The 23,727-nt window shown below is 36.2% G+C and overlaps 1 protein-coding gene across 7 annotated transcripts in view; it reads left to right on the forward strand.

Annotated features, from left to right (window-relative positions):
• LOC149798373 (la-related protein 1B-like) overlaps positions 1 to 23,727 on the forward strand; it is a 142,719-nt gene that overhangs the window by 53,511 nt on the left and 65,481 nt on the right. For 5 of the 7 annotated variants that reach the window (XM_089963526.1, XM_089963529.1, XM_089963530.1 and 2 more), the window contains exons 3-4: positions 2,340 to 2,393; positions 7,627 to 7,813. In XM_089963526.1, the coding sequence (XP_089819652.1) occupies positions 2,340 to 2,393; positions 7,627 to 7,813 (241 nt within the window). The remainder of the gene's footprint in view (positions 1 to 2,339; positions 2,394 to 7,626; positions 7,814 to 23,727) is intronic. The other 2 variants (XM_089963528.1, XM_089963533.1) reach the window with 1 other exon arrangement.

The following is a 23,727-nucleotide window of genomic DNA, read 5'->3' on the forward strand; positions in this document are numbered from 1 at the left end:
GTTCTAGGATTTGGACAAAAGCTTAGCATGTGATTTCAGATTGTTCAGACATTGTGCAGGTTTGACTGAAAGAATCCATGAAATTTTCAGGAGTTATGGCCCCTAATTGTAGATCACATTTATTCTGAATTCTGCAGCAGTACTTAATTATGCTTGGTTGGATTCAATCAAATTTACTATGCAACTTTTATATTGATTACCCCTTCAACGTGTTTTATTTTCAAGTGTTATTTTCAAGTGTTCACTATTATCTTCAAGAAGAGTTGCCTTTCCTCCTGAGTTGGCTTTCCACATCTTGACTTTACTAAGGAATAGTGCATTTCTGCAAAAGTTATCATGCACTTTCTTCTTCATAAGACTTTGAATGAGTTGAATTTCCATCATTCCCTATCATCAAGAGTTACGGCTCCTGAATGCCCATTTTCTCACAACTTGTGTTTTGGAACAGAAGTTTTTGCGTTTAAGATCCAGCTGTGCAAATTATTATGGGGCCTTCTGCGATGCACCAGTTGCTACAATGCAAACTATAATTATTATAACTAGTACTGTATATATTCACAAGTCCAACTGCAAACAGCACAGACCCAGATCTGCCATTGCATAATGCACCAGCAGATCTGGGTCTTTGCAGTTTGTTAAGAGTAAACAGTAGGACAAACAACATAGACCCTTCTGCAGATGCATTACGCTTCAGCAGATCAGGATCTGCTGGTTTTCTTAATAGTTTGATGTTACTTGTAAGCAAAAGTACAAGTAAAAAGTATTTCCTTAAAAAGGTATTAAACACTTGATGAGGTGCCACATAATGTAGGCACAAATGCTTTCTGATTTCTGGATACACATCATGTATATTTTCATTAATGTGTTTACAAAGAATTCACATGGTGTCAGTGTCAATAATTTGGGAGAAATTTTTATTCATACAGAGGTTGTTAATAATGTTTCAATTCATCAGTTGTTTTTTTACTGAATCCTAGCTATGAATTCACTATTCAGACTTGATGCAGACTATTTAAATTTGACATAATAGCTAGTTCAGTATTGCATTACAATGTTGCCTAAAAGACTGTTCCACTTAGCTGCTGTACAAACTCTGAATCTATACATATTTATATCGAGACTAATGCATTGTGTACATGTTGGGATTCTGTAACTAATAATGACATTTTGAAAATCAGCATGGGATGAGTGTCATTCATCTTGTCATAAAGAGTTCTAGCTTATCCTGGTGAAGTGAAAGTGGAGTAGGTGATCCAGATGTTTGTGTCCAGTGTTTTGAAAATGATTACTTGCAGCAATTTATGGGTAGATCATAAAAAGTAAATACATGATGGTGAGATCATTGTTCATTTTAGGCTTTATGATTGTGCTGTTGACCCTATTCATTGCAGGTGCAAGAAATGGTGCCCACATATTGCATAAAAAAGAGCTTAGAAAATAAAGTTAAAAAATTTGTTTCTGTTGGTTTTAAAATGATTGAATTGAGGCATCCATTGCTGGCTTACTGGATAAAGTGCACTCTTCTCCAAATAAAGGCAAGACAATCTATGTCATTGGCTGACTTAAATCTCTTATTGATTTTGATTGGCTTAGATACAAATTAAGAGGACAGGGTTGATAATCATGGATAGAAAACCAAAATCAGAGAAGATAAAATCATCAGCAAACCACTGCTACATTTATTCACCAATTAAGAATATAGGGAGGAAAAAATGTACGTGCAGGATGGCAATGACGAATTTCAAATTCTAGCATGGAAAATGTGTGAGAGGGGATACTAGTAATGAACCTTATTTTTTGAATAAACAAGAAATGGGTTTGGATATTTAAGACCCTTGGTAAGGGCCAATGAATCCCACTTTTTCCATTTCTGGAATAAACCGTGGTTGATGCATGCACCATCAGGTATAATCAAACATGTGACATGTTGCGACTAAAGATCCAACTTTTAATATCTCATTTATAATGAACCAGTCAATAATCATTTTCATATTAAGACTAGCTGTCTGTTGGCTGTGTTCATTTGAATGAATGAATTTATAATATAATGTCTTTTCCATTAACATGCCCTAAAATACAAGTCTTTATTGATGCATTAATGCTTCATTAATCTGATGTTCAAAATCATCAACTTGTGCGTACAACAGATGTACGTCATGTCATTAAATGTTATTTTGCCATCTCCTTTGATGATGACATGATTACTGATTGTCATGTCATTAAATGTGTTATTTTGCCATTTCCTTTGATGATGACATGATTACTAATTGTCATGTCACTAAATGTATTATTTTGAAATCTTATTTGATAATTAGATGATTATTTATTTTCCATTGCAGAATTCTGGTTCCTTGAGTGATGAGAACTGGCCAGCCTTAAGTGAGGTGATAGAGGTAATTTACACGCTTAAATGCACCATGAAAACATGATTGCCGCAGTATAGTGTACACCCAACTAGTAATAGCATAAACCCAGATCTTCCATTGCATTATGTGACAGCAGGTCTGGGTCTTCATAGGAACAGATTTGCTGCTGAATTAGCCATACTTTTTTTCACACATAAAATATATTCTCTTAAAACTTCTTGTCAGCATGTTTTTCCTAAAATTAATTTGCGTAATTTTAACTAAATGATTCATTTTTGTTTGTTATCACTGCTAAAATTCTGGCAATAATGAAAACAAATAGAAAGATTAAAATTATGATAGAAACATCGAAATATACTGCAAGGAGTGCTTTTGCTTTCATCAGCAACACTGAATTTATCATAGCATACTCCATTTTTATGGTCAAATTGAAAATTTATTATAGTACACTTCATAATTATTGTCAGACTCAAACTTTATCATACAGCATGGTCCATATTCATTGTTACTTTCAAATTATGATTACCTTGAAAATTTATTATAGCACACGATAATGACTGTCAAATTCAGACCTTATCATAATAGACTTTATAACCATGGTAACACTCGAAAGTTGCCCAGGCAGTTGTTATCTTGAAAATGAAAATATGTCTAGTGCATGATCCTCCTCCCCCCCCCCATTTCAAAATATTGCATCCTCTAGTAAATGAAGTGCAGACTTGAAGTATGTGCAACACAACATTCTATCTGTTTAGTCTTGGCAGGACTTGATGTAATTCTGCTCTAATTGAAACTGATTTGGTTTCTGTTTCATTTTATTGGGGCCTGGCACTTTTGATCAATAACATTTTCTGATTGAAATACTAGAATTTCTGTTGCTCTGTTATTTTATGTCAAAGCAAATCCAATATTTATTTGTACTTTGGCATTGGAGAAACTAAGTGATATGTTAAAAATCTATTGTGGCCAATGGTAAAGATATATCCATATATCCCTAGCACAAATGAAGTCCAGAATTTTTCAGTATTATTTATACTACTAGAGTCCATAAGTCTTCACGCAAGTTAAGGGATTATGACTAATTGCTACTTTTAACTTCTCACATGTTCAAAAATTATTGTTGATTTGTCTTTTGTCACTTGTCAGATGAGAAACCTTGAGACACATTTATAGATGCCATTGCCATTTGTTCCTGCCAGCAAGATCAAGAATGTAGTTTTGGTCTGATGCATGCTTATTCATGTCATTAGAGGCAACTAATGGAGACCACCATTTTGTCCTGGGATACATTCAGCAATAAGGTTTTGCTAAGAAAGTCTTATATATTTAATTTTAAGAACATGGTTTATATTTTTTAAAAGTTGAATTTGTGTATCAAGGATTTTGCCTCTCTTGCTTTATTATGTAACTTACTCTGGGTTATATAATGAAAATTCACTTTGCTGCAGTAATTTTTATGATCTATTGGTTATATACTAGAAGAGCTTATGGGATGGTCTTTGTCATATATCCATCCATTACCTCAAGTTTGCTATTACTCTTCTAAATTATTTGGAAGACTGATATGAAACTTTATATACTCGTTGATCCCATGGGCTGGGTCAAGCATTGGCAACTTCTTCCAGGGTACAGGCCAGACAAGTGATTATTAAAGCCACATCCTGTATTTTTATTTATTTTATAAAACCTATTTTGGCCTATGGTCCTAAATGAAAATCATAATTCTCAGACATCCAGTGTGGGTACTGTGTCCATGTTGAAAATCTTGCTCATGGGGTGCTGTACAGATACTGTGTACTTCAGAAACAGTGATAGGTACAGAATTGTACTTCCAGAAATTGTACATGATCATACGACATGGCTACCTTGAATGGTTGCTCCAACATGCTCCAAAAAATCGGCCTTAATTAGTGAAGCGGGTTTTGAAAATGGAGAATGAATTTAGCCAGAGAAGGACCAGCTTCCAAAAAGACAATTATTGAATTTCAAAATATATAAAAAGTATATTTTAAAAATAATTATTGACTTTTTTCAATTTACCTTTGAAGTCCACTAACTGAAAATGACCACATTGAGCTGTTTTTTGATAAGTGCGCAGCTGAAGTACGGCTAAGCTGTATACTGTATAATCCAAATTGCATCCTAAAAGAACCCATAAGATATCAAATAGCCAGTATAACTAGTGACAAAAATCAGGGATTTTCTATTTCTTAAAAAAAAAAAGTAACCTAATGCAAAATATGAAACTGTAGAGCACCACTTATTATCCTAGATGGCTGGTCATATTGATACTGTACTTTGACCAAAAGATTTACCGCTATGGTGGCCTAGTGGTTAGAGTGTTTGCCTCAGATGGGAGAGGTTGCAGGTTTGAACCCTGGCCGAGCCTTACCAAAGACAGAAAAATGGTTCTAATAGCTCCCTTGTTAGGTACTTAGCATTAAGAGGTTAGTGTTAGGACTGGTTGGCTTGGTGTCAGGATATTGTAACTGGGTGGGACATCATGCTATTTGCGGCATGAGGCCTCATTGCTAGACATCACTATAAATTGGCACACTGCAGACATCATAGTGATATAACTAAAAAATTGTTAAAGCTAAGTTAAAAATTCAAATCACACACATGCACCAAAATACTTCTTTGATGGTCATAAATGGAAACTGCTTGTCTGATGGCCACTATCACAGTCATCTAGAATTTTTTTTTTTTTATTGTTACTCCATCAACTTCAAGAAGACATCTTATGATGTCTTATTGATCCTGAATGAAGTCATGTTGGTCTTGAATGAAAATGGTACCAAACTGCATTCACCACAACAGCTAATTTGATATCTTGTTATTGCTGAACAGCATTGGTGATGGTTTCAACACTGAAGTTGAAAGGAATTTTAAAAATGTATTAGCTGCACTGGTAAATGATCAGACAAGCTTATGGGATGATATGTTGTCCATAATTTGTCGTCCACTTGTTAGCACAAATTTGTTACTGCTTCTCCTCCTAAACTACTTAGATAATTGCCTGGAAACCTTAGACATTTACTCCATGGTCTAGTTGGTCATAAATACAAATGATTCTGTTCGGACATCCAATAAGAGTGCCACAATGGCCATATTGAAAATATTGTTCTTGCTACACCTCGTGAATGATGGTCATATCAACATTGGGTTTTCACTGAAAGACTTCCTATGATGTCATACTGGTCTTGATTGAAAATGTGGCAGTTATTAAATCCAATATGGCAACTGCAGTGGCCATCTTGAAAACTGTGTTGCTAATCTTCTACATTGATGGTCATATCAACACTGACTGACTCCTGTGATATCTAGCTGGTCTTGAATAAAAATGGTGATGGTCTGAAGTCCAGTATGGCAGCCATCTTGAAATCTTATTTCTACTCCTTACGATGTCTAGTTGATCCTCAGTAAAACTGGTGCCAATCTGATGTCTTGAAAATCTTGTTAATATTGCTCCAAAATGGATGGTCCTGTCATCATGGGGTTTTCACTAAAATACGTGTTAAGACATGTAGCTGGTCCTAAATGAAAATGGCAGTTATTTTAAAAATCTTGGTATCACAACTCTGCTTAACCAAAAGTCATGTTGCCATAGGGTTTTCACCTGAAAACTTGTGATGTCCAGTTGTTTTAACTCTTTTACCTTTTGCTAATTCTTATATACTACGCTATTAATAGCCTTGTATCCCCAGAGACATATATACAAGTTGCTAACAATACTTTCTCTGTTCCTGTTGGCTAAAATATGCATTTCCAGCCTAGGTCTTTTAAACCCCAGAGACATATAAACGTTTCATATTAAAGCTTTACATTGGAAGCAGTTGCGAACATCAGTCTTTTTAACAATATTTAGCCAGTGAAAGTAGTCCTTTCATAAAATGATGAAAGCATTCTATTAGTAGTTCTGCAGCCGGTAAGCAGGAATTTCCACTGAAAATGAGGTCAGCTGTGTGACATTGAAACCAAATGGGAACATTAATGTATTCAGATGATTCCGGCTAAAGTTTTGAAGGATTTGAATGTGGTGGTATTGCAAATGACGTAGACTTTAATGATCAGATTTAAGACGAAGGATCAGACATTAGTTTAAGTCCAGTTTTGACCCTGACATTTCAGATTTATCTGAATCTGAGGATGAAACACTTGAATCGTTGGAACACGTAGGGCCAGAACATTTGGACAATTTTACAACAGATTCGATGCCAGCATTTCACTTAAGTGAAAATGCAAGAGAGATGGATTTCTTTTTACAATCTTTTCCCAAAGAAATATTCCAGTCATTGGTAGCTAAAACAAACAGATATATAGTGAGAAGTCTGATCTGTACTGGTCACCTACTTCAGTTTGAAGGCATTTCATGGACTACGTGTTGTTTTTATTATAATGCAAATTCAAGAACTTTAGCGAGTGTTTAAATTTTTATTTTCTTTAAATTACATAGTTTGCTTTGGAAAAGATTGATATTTAAAACCTAGACATAATGAGCACTAACTCAAGTAGCTATTTATGATGCCCTGGTGTTTAGCCTACAAACAGTGCTGTACCGCTCCGGTGGACTAGTGGTTAGAGTGTCCGCCTCGGATGCGGGAGGTCATGGGTTCGATCCTCGACCAAGTCATACCAGAGACTTACAAAAATGGTACTAACAGTTGCCTCGCTTGGCGTTCAGCATTAAGAGGTTAGTGTTAGGACTGGTCGGCCTGGTGTCAGGATAATGTGACTGGGTGGGACATCATGCTACATGTCTGCGGCATGATGCCCCAGTGCTAGATATCACTATAAACTGCCACATTGCAGACATCATAGTGATATGACGGAAAAATTGTTAAAGCTATGTAAAAAATCAAAATCACATCACATCACATCACAAACAGTGCTAGAAGGCTGGCAGCTTAGCAGGCTTCTGTGCGACAACACTTGGTACTTGCAGAAGGTAAGGAGTTAGATGAAAATGTTGCCAATCTGACATGCAGTATGGCTGCAAAAACAGCCATCCTCTACTAAATGCAATATATATATACATATATATATATATATATATATATATATATATATATATATATATATATATATATATATATATATATATATATATATATATATTGCATTTTTTGCTTTGCTTCCACCTCTTTATTCTCTAAATTCAGCTCTAACTTCTCCCTATTGTGTTCAAAAGGAGAAGGCGCTTCTCCCTAAAAGCTAAAGTCTAGCTTGACCCCCGTTTATGGGACTCTTTCTTCTGTAGCAGACTGTTAGAAAGCCCCCTCAGATGAAGCCACCTGTAGCCAGTACTGTAAACTCTACTAGTAACAACACCGGTTCCTCCTCCCCACAGGCCTCCCTCAGTGACTCGGGCGGAGATGATTCTTCAAAGGAAAACAAGGAGAACACCTCTAACTCTGAAGATGCTCAAAAGACACCAAAGAAGAAAGGTAAGAGGAGGCGTTAGAGTCATTGTTCACAAAACTCGTTCATTTAATTGCATTTTTAGGCACAAATATCTGGCACCATATTGTCAGTTTTATGTGACCTGTATGTAACGCAAAAGTTGGTTTGTGATGTGTGTCTCTGTCTGACATTGTCCTGCATCCATCATGTTATCCGTGCACATTGCTATTTTCAAATTCTCAAAAACATTTCAGTCAGGCTTGCTTAAATGTAATGCAGGTCATGCTTTACCAGCTTTTATTTCATGATGCCTCCCCCAGCAACAATATGACTTCCTTAGCAACCAAAATAGAACACCTGTTTTATCATTTTGTCTAAATTATCTTTGCTAATTTGGATTAGATCCTTTAGGAATGTTTTGAAAGACATGCTATTCTAAATTGTTTCTATGGTGGCGGCTGTATATTCTATGTGGCTTCCTTAACCAGTTTGAAAACCTTTTTATTGGTTTTCTTGAATAGTTGAGCCAGTTTCAAATAAACTTGTTATGAATGTTACTTTTCAATGCAGTATCAAAGATTGTCTGCATTGATTCCTGAGCGGTGTTTGTAGCTTCCATAGCAACCATATGGGTAGTCTTTTTCAAAGTCTTTGCCAGACATTTTAAGCTAGTTTCATTCAAACTTGGTAGGAGTGTTTCTAGCGGCACACTCTTTCAAAATTTTATATTGGATGACTCCTTAGAAATTAAGTGGAAAAACTATTTTCGACACCTTTAGAACAGTCGAATCAAAATCTAGGAAACTTGGAACATTTTAAACATGATCTTTTTAAAAAATTTGTTTACGGTGACTCATAGTATAGGCGTGGTTTACATAACCATATGGAAAGCTTATTTTCAGAATATCTGAGCCATTTATGTCAGGTAGGAACTTTTCTTTTCTATCTGAATTATGTTTGGGATGGCTTCCATAGCAACAGTATGGCTTTCATAGCAAGCATATGGAAACAGTTGTGACACTGTCTCTAGAATGGCTGATGCAGCCTTGATCAGTAACCACTCAGTACTGTATTTAGGTTGGCTTTGTAGTAGTTGTGTGGTTTGTATAGCAACTACAGTGGAACCACGTTAATCCGGACACCTTCATTCCCAGTGAATATGTCTGGATTAATGAGTTTGCAGGATAATAGAATCAAGTCCATCTTTATTTTGCGATGTCATCATACTGTACACATATGTGAATTTGTTAATTGTACATGTACTGTATATTCACTAATGCTTTAAATGAATTATGACTTGTGTTTATCACATTTTGATTTGTTATGTGCAGTTGGTAAACAACAAAGAGACTTAATGACACACTTGATTTATTAACCATTTATTATGTCAAAAGTGTTGACAATTTGATCCCATTGTGTTTATTTAGTTATTAGGCCCCCATCGGTAGAGGGGAATAAATCAACAATTTATCGATATATCGATGCAATACCTTTGCTTTACTGATACACATATTAATGCAAGAGATGGAAGATCAGTACAAAACAATACCTATCTGCAAGTTATTTTAATCTTAATCAGTCGTTAATAGTCGTTTGCCATGTTAATTAAATTGAGAATTTATTGGAGACAGCTGCTCTAGGCACAGGTATAAATTTTTATTATTAAAAACAAAAAAGACAATAACACTAACTTGCCTTCTACAAAATTAACACAGTGACATGGTTTGTAAATATTACACCCACCAATGCCATGCTAATTATTTTATCCCAACAGCTTTTTCAGCACAGAGTATACATTCCAAATGTGTTTCACAAGAAAATCAAGTACCTTACTCATTATTTATTAAGCATTTGTATATGAAAATCAAAAAAATATCCAGGTGACTCCAAGCAATTGTAAAAAACTAATGTTCTACTTTTGTGCAGAACACCTAAGCCATTTTCTATTGACTTTGCTACAAAGGGTTTCTTGAGATAAGTTCTGTCAAAGTTTTTTTGTTCTTGGCTGCCTTTGCAAACATGAAAACCTATTTTGATAGCAGTACAGTGGAACCCCGCTATAACGCGCCCCGCCATAACGCGAATTCGGATATAACGCGGTCGTAGCATGGCTCCCGAAATTTCGTATATTCATTCACACATGGAGAAAAAAAATTTGGAGAAAAGTAAAAAAAACAAAACAAGAAATTAACTTCATTTTGGGCATGAGATTAGTTGTGACTTTTAAAATAATATGATCGTGGCTTGGTTCCTGAAATTTGAAATTCATTTACGTGTATTTTTATCGGACCGTGAAAATATTTGTTTAACGTACGAGAAATAGTGTGTAAAACGTTTATTATAATTTGGTGGAAGAATTCGCGTATGACTTTTAATAATAAACGATCGGAACTTAACAATTTATCTAGGTTCTTTAAGTGATTTTGGAGAAGTGATCGTGTATGAATTCTAAAATAATACGATATATATAACGTACGAGAAATAGTGTGTACAACGCTTGGCTTCTGAAATTTATCAATTTGAACAGGTTGTGGTGAAGCTCCGTATTCTACTCTAGAAGAGAAAACTGGTTTCATTAGGTTTTTGAATTGTTAAGCCGAAGTAAACATTATCGGAAGTGTTACTTATTACGGATCCATGAGTAAAGCCAGTAAATCGTCTTTGTGACTGTCTTCCATAAATTCTGTATACAGTTGTTGCTCAAACAATAGCCGAATGGGCTTCTTATTTAACTGCAATCACAGCCAAGCAGCAGACAAAGCTGTGGTTGATACAAGAGTCGCACAATTTAATAAACATCAAAGGACGAAAGCCGCCAACATGTATGCTGTGCTTGGCGGTGTGATCAAACAACAAACAGTTTAAAGTAAATAATATCCACTTTATTATCTGTAAATTAAAAGGGTATGAAATTGTACATCCGTTCAGCTTAATTTTGTTTTATATAAAAAGTGATTCGTAACCATTGCAGGCCTTCATTACTTAGTTATCGAGCTTTATCTGTGTACGTTGTTTGCTTATATAAAAAAATATTTTACTGTTATGGAAAAGCAAGTTCAAAAACGCAAGTCGTTTTCTGCTAAAGAGAAACTGTGTGCCCTAGATCAACTAAAGAAGGGCAAACAACAAACTCAGCTTGCCAGAGATCTAGGAATCAGCGAGTCCACTTTGCGAGGGTGGAAAACAGATGAAGGAAAGCTCCGTAGTCTACCCAACATTCTTGAAGAGGAAACTGGTTTACAGCGTAAAAGGGTTAAGTTAGCTAATGACAATGTCCTAGATTCAGCTTTGTACCAATGGTTTGTACAAGCTCGCTCAGAAGGTATTCCAATTTCTGGCCCAATTCTGAAAGCCCAAGCAGAGAAATTTGATCGCCGTATCAATGGAGATGATTCCAAATTTAAGGCGAGTAATGGCTGGCTAGACAGATTCAAGAAAAGGCACGCTATCAGCCAAGTTCTTGTGTCTGGGGAAATCCGCTCCGCTGACAAAGAGGCTGCCAATTCCTACCCGATTGGGCTTAAAAAGTTGCTGGAGGACGGTTGCTACACAGCCGACCAAGTTTACAACTGCGATGAGACTGGTTTATGTTATAAAATGTTACCCGATCGCACCCTTGCAACCAAGACTGACAGTCACAAACGAGAAGGTTTCAAGAAGAGGAAGGACAGAGTGACTCTCTTATTTTGTGTTAACAAGTCTGGCAGCCACAAAGTCAGACCTCTGATGATTGGAAAATCGAAAGCTCCCAGATGTTTTCATCATGTAAATATGAAGGCACTTCCATTTCAGTACACTAACAGCAAGAATGCTTGGATGAATAGCTCCATATTTGACGACTGGTTTCACAAAACATTCGTTCCAGATGTTCGGGCTCATTTACGAAAACTCAAGCTGGAGGAAAAAGCTCTCCTCCTGCTGGATAATTGCCCTGCCCAACCCCCAGCGGAAAATCTTGTCAGCAGTGATGGCAAGATCAAGTTTCGTACCTCCCAAAAAACACTACGTCAGAAATCCAGCCAATTGACCAAGGCATAATTTCCGTATTTAAACAAAATTATCGCCGTGAAATGATAAAGGGAATGGTAGCAGATAATAACGCATCCGTCGACACATCATTGGCATTACTCAACTTAAAAGAAGTATGTCACCTTGGAGGTAAAGCCTGGGATGCTATCACTGCACGCTGCATTGAACGATGCTGGATAAAGGGTCTTGGGCCAGCTTTTACGCCCTCGACACAAAATGATAGTGACGATGAGCTTGAATTTACAGGATTCACTGAAGACGACGTACGTTTAGCAGAAGAAGCACTCAAAAAATACGAGCACAGTCATCATGATATCCTTAACTGGTATTCAGTAGATGACATCTGCCCTATATACGAACACATATCAGATGACGAAATTGTTACAAATGTCAGCAGGAAGAATGAAGCTGCACAATCAGAACCTGAAACCAGTGACGATAATGATGACGATGACGATGACGATGGCACCCCAACTCCCCCACCAAAAGTGTCTGAAGCAGTAGTACATTTAGAAGCAAGTTTAAGGTGGCTGGAAACACAAGATGTTGACAGCGTCAAAGTCCTTCAATTAAGAAACATTCTTGACTTTGCTAGAACCCAACAGTTCGCGGCAAAGAAGCAAACGTCATTGGATATATTTTTCAAGAAATGATGAAATTTAAATTTGGAACCACACTGACTTTGCACTTTGCGCAACGATTAATTTAGCAGTTTTCACATGTTTCTTTTGATGTTCACAAAATCTGAAATAAAAGTTATTTGCACGCTGAAATCATGTGTTGATTGTTAATTATTCTTGGAGTTGTCGCATATGATAAAATTTTAGCGGTATGAAATTTGTACAGACACCGTATGTAGACCCGGGAATAGCTGCATGCAATGACCGTACGATATCAGACGGCAAGTAAATGGTTTCAATATTTTGTTCATCCTATATTTTACACGACGAATTCAGACTACTAAAAAGTTATTGAATATTTTAAATCTGTACGATTTTCAATGAAATTACATCCATTATGGATGAACTGCATGCCATGACGGCACGGTAGCATACGGTGTTGATACACTTTTCATGATATAGCGATAGTCTGGTATTATCGGTCAATCTGTATTATCGTTCAAACAAATAAAAATTAGTAAATGTTTTTAATGCACAGTAATAACCTATAAATATATTAGCCATCGATTATTTTGAATATATCTTAATTAATGCATTCCAGTTAATATTCATCTGATGATAAGCCGACTTTTGATCATTGTACATGTATACACGTATATGTTCTCGGAAAAAAGTTAAATATTGTAAAACCCCGCATTAACGCGACCCCGCTTTTAACGCAATCCGATTTTATGGACCCCGATCATCGCGTTATAGCGGGGTTCCACTGTATTACAATTCCTGTTACTATATCAATGATTCTCTATTTAGGATGCCAAGTCCCAAGTCCAGGCAAAGAATTCCCCAATTAGTAGAACTCCATTAGTAATTGGAGTACCAGAATTGAAAAGAATATGATTCCAGTCTGATTTATCAGTCATAACCAGCATACAGAATGGTTTCCTCATTTATTTTTTGGACATTATTAGAATGTACACATGTGATGAGTTGCTCATCAAAATTCACCTTTATTGTCATTTTTAAATATCTTTTTGGCCAATTTTGTACTGTTTTGTGTAGAATGAAAGATTTTTCTCCTTAGTCCCTGCATTATTTGAATGTTTTTTGCTAATTTCAAACGGATGTTTTCTGATAACAAAATTGCAGAAAATATGTATTTGCAAGAACAAAATCATCTAATATTGTTAGGTGTTTAGCAGAAGATAATTCAATTAAAATTGCAGAAGATATGAAAACTGGGCCGTTTAGTATTGCAACAGACAGGAGCAGTGATTATGATGACAAAAAGCTGTACCCAGTCTGTGTAAGAGACTTTGACAATGAAAAGGGCAAAGTCAGAGTGCTCGTCTTTCATTACCAGAATTAGCAGTAGATTCCACTGGGGAGAAAACAATTTTTATTTGCTTGATAATGGTTTGTATAAATATAAGTTGGCAGAACTGTATGGGGTTTTCAGCTGATAATGCATCATTGATGACTGGAATTCATAAAGGAGTTGCATTCTGTATTTTGAAGAATGTCTCCATCAGCGTACATATCAGGTTGTCCCTGTCATATAATGCACATTGCTGCAGGAAAGACTGCTGATAAATTAGAAGGAGAACCCCTGAAGTATGAAGTTGGCATTCTACCTGACAATGTACTTCATGCGGACAGAGTTGATTTGCAATGGCGTCTTATTCCCAGCCAAAAGATCCAGTCACTGGAAGATATATATTTCCTCTTCTTTGTCAGGTTATGAAGGGAATATTGGTTCTTTACCATTTTAATGCTGACAGTGAGAGATTGTTCAGTATTGTTAACAAAAATAAAACTGAATTCAGATCCAGGCTCTGTAACCGAGCACTTGGTTCTCTACGGGTGTGCAAAACATTCATAATCGCAGCTTGTACAAAGTGTTTTGAAACGTAATATGAGAGACTGTTGCTTTTTAAAGCTCAATGTGCTATGTATGAAAATTTGAAGCAGTAATAGATGTTAAAAGACCAGATGGGGTAAATAAATCATTTTGTACATATGCTCATTGAATTGTATTATGTTATATGTGGATTACTCTTTTTCTGCTCGGATTACTCTTGCTTGTCCACTTGGATTACACTTTTTTCCTCACCAGGGGTTGGCATGTATGCTACCCGCATCTTCTTCACCATCATGCATGGCTTTTGATCCACCAGTAATAGTTTTTGAGCAAGGTTGCATTGCCCAAGCAAGAAGGCAGTCTGCTTCCAGATTTTAAGATGAAACCTGGAGAATTTTCTATAACTGGTACAACATGTTGATCATAGCTGTCCCGTTTTAAATAGAGTTGCAGAATTTCTTCTTCCTTTTTCAAAGGAATGAGATTATTATGTTTATGCTATTAATTATTATAGGGCAGCCCTTTCTGAGACTCAAAAGTTCTCTAAGGGTTTCACCATTGGGTAGAACCATCATCTTTCTGATCTCACAAGGTATTTTGAGCTTCAGAGATTGTTATCTTGCTTGTTAATGCCTAGATTTCTCATTTGGGCATATTTAAACCCGCCAAATTCCTTTCAGTGAAGCTTCCTTTGAGAACCTTGACATTTAGACAGCTGTCTTTAGCAACAGCAAGGGGAAGAAGTGATCTTGATGCCTTATCAGTAGAATAGGGTCTTTTATTGTTAAGTTGTAACAAGGGTGGGAGGGTGGTGGGTTGGCTTAAGAATCAGCTGCCTTTATTAGTTTCTATTGAGATCCCAGTCGCATCTTTGCATGGGATGTTCAGGATGTCATCTTGGCCAAGTTAGGGCCTGGAGGTTTTATTTGGCTTCCTCTAAAATAAGATGAAAGGGTCCAAATAATGTATTTCAACCTCTCTTTGGTTCCTGATACTTTAATGACCATCATTTCCAGGTAGATTGTCACAACATCAAGAGAGCTTGTCAATCCCACATTGAGAGGGATTTTCCTTCCATGAGAATTAAACCCCTTGAGTTTTGGGCCATTGCTGGATCTTGAGCCTGCTTTAATTGATCTTGTATGGATTTTTTGGGGGTCTCGCAACTTTTTACTCATTTACCTTTTATCTTTTGGCACACCAGAGTGAAGGCATTCACTCCTTGGGCCAAGTTAAGACATCACAACACATGGCCATGCCCTCGACCAGTTCACGGTTATGGAGTTCACTTTTTCCAAATTAATCTTTGATGGCACTTAATAGCAATTTTTATGCTGCAGTACCTTTAAAAAAACGTATGTCAGAAGATGAGATGATGTGTGAGATCTCCCCACTCCTTTTTTGTTATCTTTAACTAGGAATGATTGCCCATGGTGTTTGTTTGGGTCAATTAAATAATGAAATAAAATAGAAATTAATGGATGGAATAACAGATATCTGAGCAGGTATAGAATAGAGCAACATGATCCCCCATATGTAAAATATAACAGTTTAATCAGTTACATAAAAAAATGAATCTGAGACTGATGCCAAGGTGATAGAGAGAGAGAGATATATATTTTAGGGAAGAAGAGAAATGACACAAACATTAATAGAAAATGCATTGATTTTCCCTCAACAGTTTAAACTTTTATGTCCATTTGCATTCAGAATCTCATATACATCTGCAATCCAAGTGAACAATATCAGGCCAAACCTTTTGTTACATTATTGGATTTGTGGTTGCATTTAATTTTTCGTAAATACAGTGCTGTAATTTGCATTTGATGCATTTATTTATTAAAGTACAGATTTAATGTGAAAGCTTTAGTTTTATCCCTTGAATACTTCAGAAAACAATAAACTTAATTTTAGTAATGCATTTCTATTTCTTATAAATGAGCAAAAACAAAAGTAAATGAAGATTTCACTGGTGGCCTAGTGGTTAGAACATCCACCTTGAGAGCCGGATGTCGTGGGTAAAAACTCTGGCCGAGTCCTACAAAAGACTTATAAAACTGGTACTAACAGCTGCATCGCTAGGTGCTCAGCATTAAGAGGTTAGTGTTAGGACTGGTTGGCCTGGTGTCAGGATAATGTGACTGGGTGGGACATCATGCTACATGTCTGCAGCATGATGCCCCAGTGCTAGACATCACTATTAACTGTCATGCCCAGATATCGTAACAGTTTGACTGAAAAATTGTTAAAGCTATGTTAAAAGTCCAAATCACAGAAGGAAATGATAAAGTGACATGCAAATCGGAGAATGATATCGAAGATTATAATTGAAAAGCAAGATATATGAAATGCAAAGATAATGCAATGGATCTCATTTGAAACAAAAACTTGCTAAAATTACTAATGGAGTCTGTTTTTTTCATTGGTTGATGTGCTGTGTGGCAGTTTGTTGCAAAGCAGCATGGGTAGATTATGTAGGGCTGGGGTAGATTATGTAGGGCTGATTAAGTTAGAGTCAAGTGCCTTATCCAAGGCAGGTTACACTAGCTGATCCAGTATGATCCATTGGTAGGATTCAAACCCACACCCTTTTGGTTGCAAGCCTAGCATTCAAACAACAGAGCCTATGCAGCTCCTTGTCTTTAGGACTGTGTTATTATCTTTAAGCAGCACATCCAAGTGATTTTTTTATTATTGAAGCAGTGACCTGCTTTCCATACTCCATTTGGTTTTTGGTGCAAGGTAGCATCATACAGTTAATGTTTATAGTGAACAGTTCTTTTGCTGATTGAATACCTTTAACAGATAATATGCAGTAATCTGGTGCATTACTAAGTTGACAAGTACTGTGGTAGAGAACTTCCTCATTCTGTTCCTACATTGTAGGTGGCATGTATCAAGGTACTGTCCTGTCGAGCTTATACCCAGAGGGGTTATTTTTCATCTTAGATTAACTTCACTGGACTGTCAGCAAAAGATAATCCTTTGACATTTTTGGGGAATTGACTTTACGTTATGTGCACAGTTGACCTATTTTGAAATAGACATAAAAGTTCTACTTCCATTTTCTGATGTCACAGCACTTTGAACATGATGTACATTAATATGGAAATGTAGTTCACATGTACACAAGGATGTACTTGTATTGAATTGTACATGCATGTTAGGAAAGTGTCATTCAGCAAATCATTAGACACTTGCTGAGTACATTTATACACGAGGCGAAATAATAAGTATGTGTGGCTCTGTTTACCCAAACAACCCTATTTTTTTCATCATTCTGATCATATATTTTTAAGAGGTTTTAAATCGGAAAAAAGAAAATATTCAGGAGAAAAAAATTTGACAATGGGATGAAACTAAAGAAAAATAATTTGTACCAGCCTACCTACTGGTACCCAGATTTTTTTCTCTCAATGTAACTAGAACCACACACTTTATTATATGACCTTGCATATGCTTCCAAATTTTGTTTGCATTATATAATTACAGCTGTTTCATGAACATGAATTTGGTATTCATACTGTTTCATTTTTCTTAAAATCTTGCACATGGAACTTCATGGCACGTGATGGCACAAGTCGTCTAGGTCATGGTTACTTACTTATATGCTTCAGTGATTATGCAAGCTTCATTTCTTGGATAGTTTCCTGCCCATTGGTACAGTATATATGTACAGTACTTCCTTGTTATTCCACAGGAACCATGGAGTATACTGCCTTACATTGAGAGCAACTTGTAATGAAGTACATGATGCATGTAATTCCACTTCCACCTAATGAAATATTACATTGAATGGCCTTATAGTGAGGTTGCACTGTATCAAATGCATTCACTTCCATAACCTATATTTAGACCTTTGAAAGTAGGTCTCATTGACCTTGTTTTCTTGTTCTAGTGACTTGGGTTCTTATGTGCACAGCATAAGACAGTCATTGTTATTGTCTTGTCTGTTTATATTTTAACAGCTTGGTTTGTGTTCATTAACTTGAATTCGTTTTCAAGGTGAGTTACCTTATAGAAATAAACTGCACTTTTGATTTTGGGATGAATTGGCCAAATGTCAAGGTCACTGAGACCAAATGCAGCCAAGTAATTTCTGTGCAGTTCAGCTTACATACCTTCACCTAACTTTTGGGGGGTGATTGGTATTATGGTATAGAGAGAATCCTGTAGATTGGGGAGGGTCTTTTAATGGAAGTCACTGTAAGCAACCATAGCGACAGATTATTTTCAGACAATAAGATGATCTATGCTTCATATACCCCCACCAATAATGGGGTGGGGGGCGTTTGCTCAGTAGACAAGAGAAGCTGATTTAGTTAACAAAGATAAAGGTCCCAATAGACTAATAGCCTTTATTGAAGGTCGCTGTGATTTAAATCAAGTAGAATGGTTTCTGCACAGGAGCTTTATATTTCTGCTCATCATCCCTTAACCAGACATAGTAAATAGGTTGCCATTCATGATACAAGACAGCCAGCTGATTAACTTCACAACTAAGAGTCAAACATGAAGGTCACTGTGATCTGACAAAGAGAAATGAGCTTTTGCATGACAACGTATGAGATCTGACAAAGGGAAATGAGCTTTTGCATGACAATGTATGTGATCTGACAAAGGGAAATGAGCTTTTGCATGACAATGTATGTGATCTGACAAAGGGAAATGAGCTTTTGCATGACAATGTATGTGATCTGACAAAGGGAAATGAGCTTTTGCATGACAATGTATGTGATCTGACAAAGGAAATGAGCTTTTGCATGACAACATATGCGATCTGACAAAGGGAAATGAGCTTTTGCATGACTTGTATGTTCAGCAGAGTATACATTCACCAATGTTCACAGTAGGTTATATTGGATGAGACCAAAATCCTGATTATTTCAGTATTAAAAGGTCATGATCAAGGTCACAACCTTTAAACACGATAGGCAGCCACATATTATTTTTTGTTTTTTTAATGTACACATTGTGTTTCCAAATTAAATGTATCCATGGTTATGCCTGAAAGGCATCTTGAACCGTTGCTCAGATGCAAATATGCCTGACGATCATTATTGATGGAGGTCACATTTTTGTGAAAATCTTGGAGTCCTTCACACTTCTGATAAAAATTCTCTCAGTAACTTTGTTTTATCTGCACATAAAATGCATGACCAACAGCCCTTTTTTTCTTACCCTTGGCCAGATTTAAATAACATTAACTTTTGAAATATGTTGACTTTAACACCACACGGGTGATATCATTCATTGCTTTTCTTGTGAAATCATTGCTTGGCTCTACTTCATTATTTCCATCATTCATTCAGTCCTGCGGATATTGTCTCAAATCTTGGGAGTCCAGCCTGGATCATTCTAATTGTTCCCATCATTCATTCAGTCTTGCGGATATTGTCTCAAATCATGGGAGTCCAGATCTGGCCTGGATCATTCTAATTATTCCCATCATTCATTCAGTCTTGCAGATATTGTCTCAAATCTTGGGATTCCAGCCTGGATCATTCTAATTGTTCCCATCATTCATTCAGTCTTGCGGATATTGTCTCAAATCATGGGAGTCCAGATCAGGCCTGGATCATTCTAATTATTCCCATCATTCATTCAGTCTTGTGGATATTGTCTCAAATCTTGGGAGTCCAGATCTGGCCTGGATCATTCTAATTGTTCCCATCATTTATTCAGTCTTGCGGATATTGTCTCAAATGATGGGAGTCCAGATCTGGCCTGGATCATTCTAATTATTCCCATCATTCATTCAGTCTTGCGGATATTGTCTCAAATCCTGGGAGTCCAGATCTGGCCTGGATCATTCTAATTATTCCCATCATTCATTCAGTCTTGTGGATATTGTCTCAAATCTTGGGAGTCCAGATCTGGTCTGGATCATTCTATTCCCATCATTCATTTAGTCTTGCGGATATTGTCTCAAATCTTGGGAGTCCAGATCTGGCCTGGATCATTTTAATTGTTACTGAACCTGATCTGTAACAAAATTTTGTGGCACCAAGATTGAATTGCACAGATCATGCATTAGACTGGTCATTGTTGATGTACACGTCAAGAACTAACATTATTTTATATGCCGTTGGTCAGACATGTCATTTGTAAAGATGGCTGGTCGATATAGGGACTGGCAGTTATTTTGTGAGTTAAATTGCATTTGCTAATTGTGTTTAGTGCAAAATGTGGTATATACTTGTAGTGAGAAAGTGTCATTTTTCAATATTGTAATTTTTAGGTTGTCAGGCAACAGCAGTTACTTGATATTTTCTCTGCCAAATGCCGAAGTTGACTTACAAATGTCTCCATTTGACTCACAGTGGAGAGGATTTTAAAAAAAAAGCCACTGTCTTGATATCTTGATGTTGTTGCCGTGGCAGCTCATAGGAAATAGCTCAGTACACAAAATTTTCTCATGGAGTCACTGCAGATGACCACTGCAGAGTGGGCATGGTTTACTATTTATGACTCCAGCAAGTATGCTCTAATGATGATGTGTGTGTGTGTGTGTGTGAGAGAGACAGGTGGGCTATTAATATTGGAAAAAAATATGAGGGTTTAGCTATTTATAAACATTTCCTAGTTCTAATATAGATAATGTAACAGGGCCTTCTGTTACATTTAAAGTTGGAGGGTGAGTTACCAAAGTAGGCAGTGGACCTCCCTCAACAGGGATACAGGTTTGTTTGTTGGGTTTTTTTTAGAAGCTGGGTGTAAAGTAGAAGTAGCTAGGTAAATTGCCTGGCCCCTGGCTGCTAATGAATGCCTTGATATGATTAACATAATGCCAAATCAAGTGTTAACATAATATTCACAGAACATTGATGCCTTGCAAGCTGTATTAATATTACATTTTTAACAATGAATCTTATTTTTTTCTTCACTACTACGTTATCAGAATGTACACATTTATATCCTTAATTTGGTTGCAGCATACTGTATTAACGAATGTCACTGATATACAGTGAAAAGAGTGATTAAAAAAAGTCCCCAAAATTTCTTTTTTAAAAAATCACATTCATACCAGACTGAAGTTAAACAAGTTCTGATAGTTGCTACATGCATGAGTTCTGATTAATGTAATATATGATTTCTTCTGACATCCAATCACAAGATTATAGAGGTTTGATTAAAACTTCTGGCAGTTTCTACATGAAAATACAAAACCAAAAATTACTTCCATAAACTAACTGACCATATACAGTGTGAACCGACTATAATACAGTAGTTGGGAGCCATAGAACCTGACTGTGTTATAGACCGAACCCTGTTATACGCAACCAGGTAGGTAGCTGGAGAAAATGATGCATGTACCCCAAACAAATTGTGAGGGGGAGGGGGCAGTTAGGTAATAAATGCATGTGCAAAAATACATGCTTCAATGGCACAGTTACCATCTTAAATCAGTGCATATATTAAATGAGAAATACACCTAGAGTGAAAACAGAAGGCATATATAATATTTTACTTTATTCAGAGAACCAGTCATTGGTACAATTATACGTGTATACTGTTTATATATGCATGCCTAATGTATAGCATGAATTGAGTATCAACACTGTACTCACCCGCAAATCTCAGCACATACATTGAATCCACAGTGCAAGTAATTCCATTGAAAATATGCACACACACACATTTAAAATATTCAATAATATTGTCACAGGTCATATAGGTCTGAATTCATTGGGAAAAAATAGCACAGTCACATCATGAATGATGAAGCACAGTTACTTTTCATTACGTCCTAAGTCAGTAAAAGTTAGTTTGCATTTTTAGCTGCTGTTGGTAGCGTTCGTAAGTATAAACTTTTTTCCTGCAAAAAAGAAACTTTCACGGTACAGTCACATTGGAAAATGAAACCATCGTTCAGATTCCATTGCTTTTATTTAAGTTTCATATGGACTTCCTTTGAAGAAAGGTTCTTTGTTTTCTTATTGAAGACTATAAGTGGCTTTCTTTGATGAAGGGTGCATACATTACTGAAGTCATCGCTAAAGGACACTTTGGAGAACCAAACAAATGCCCGTTTCTCATTGTGGCACCGATATCAAAAAATTGTATTGCATGATTGAGACTGATTTTATTCCCATTTGCTTAATACATTTTCATAACAATCGGTGCTTCAAAGATAATGTTTTCTTTGAAATTTCAGCAAACTATTTTATCTGGGCATATTTTTAAAAAAGGAGTTGGCCATTGTTTGGTCGAGTGTAGTGTTCCTCCCTGCCTATTGAATAGACCAATAAGTAAGATCTTGTTTTGGTTTTTTTTTGTGTTTTTTTTTTTTTACATTTGTGATAGTGGAGTGATGCTGCATTCCATGCATGCATCAGAAATTTTACAAAAAAGGGTCAACAGACGATAGAGACGGAGGTGTTCTGGTCTGATAACAACGATTACTACAGAAAATGTGTGTGTTCTGAAGGATTTAATTCTGCGTGAAGAGGAATTATCCTTTCCATCCACATACAAATGTCAGTCTATGCAGATATATTAATTACTTGGGAGCGGCCTAAAATCTGATGAAAGATAGGTTATGAAATAATGCCTCGTCTGGTTGATGCTACCAGAAATGTAAAAAAAGGCGGATATCTCACAACATACAGTACTAATGCTAGATGTCAACATAAGCGGATTATGATATAACAATGTACTGTTAAGATGGTTTGTCAATATGGATAAAGAATTTGTTTATGTAACAATAGGTAAACTTCAGTGCATTTTATATAAAGTTTGTGGCTTCCTTTCATGGGACCTCTGAATTTCTCCACTACAAACCAGTGATTGTTTATACAAGTTTAAACAGCCAACAATGTTGCCAAGAAACAAAGAAAAACGCCAGATGGTATATTTTGCCACCAATAAGGAAAAATGATCACAATTTGCAACATTGGTGGAGCCCTGTGCAATCCCTGAATAAACTTTTTGTTACACATTATTTTTCTTACTTTTAAGAAGAAAGAACTATTTCTTCATGTATGATAAAAATACATATAAAATTTCAGGAACCACGCATCAATTGTATTATTTATACGTGATCTCTTTCCCAAAATGATAATAAACTGTTTACGGTTTTTTTGGTACTTTTAAGAAAGAATTTTTTCTTTTCTTCCGTGTACACGAAAATTACATGTATATGAAATTTCTAGAACTGTTATAACAGAACGTGCTAGAGCGAGGTCACACTGTGCTGCTTCGGCATAATAAAGATGATTACAAAGTTGAGCTCACTCTGGTACTGAATTTCTGTATGTTGTAAGAAAATAAAACATCGACTTAATAACAGATATGTGGGCAGGGGAATTGCATAAATAATTGTATGTTAACTCTTTAACTACTGGTGCCAGATATATCCGCCACGTAAATATGAGTTGCCTTGAGAGTGACTGATTCATCAGCCGCTTAAGAAATCCAGTACTGGTTCTGGTAACCAATACGTACGCAG

The sequence above is a fragment of the Sinohyriopsis cumingii genome, chromosome 6, assembly GCF_028554795.1.
Source record: "Sinohyriopsis cumingii isolate HCF-2022 chromosome 6, ASM2855479v2, whole genome shotgun sequence".
Classification (NCBI taxonomy): Eukaryota; Metazoa; Mollusca; class Bivalvia; order Unionida; family Unionidae; genus Sinohyriopsis; species Sinohyriopsis cumingii.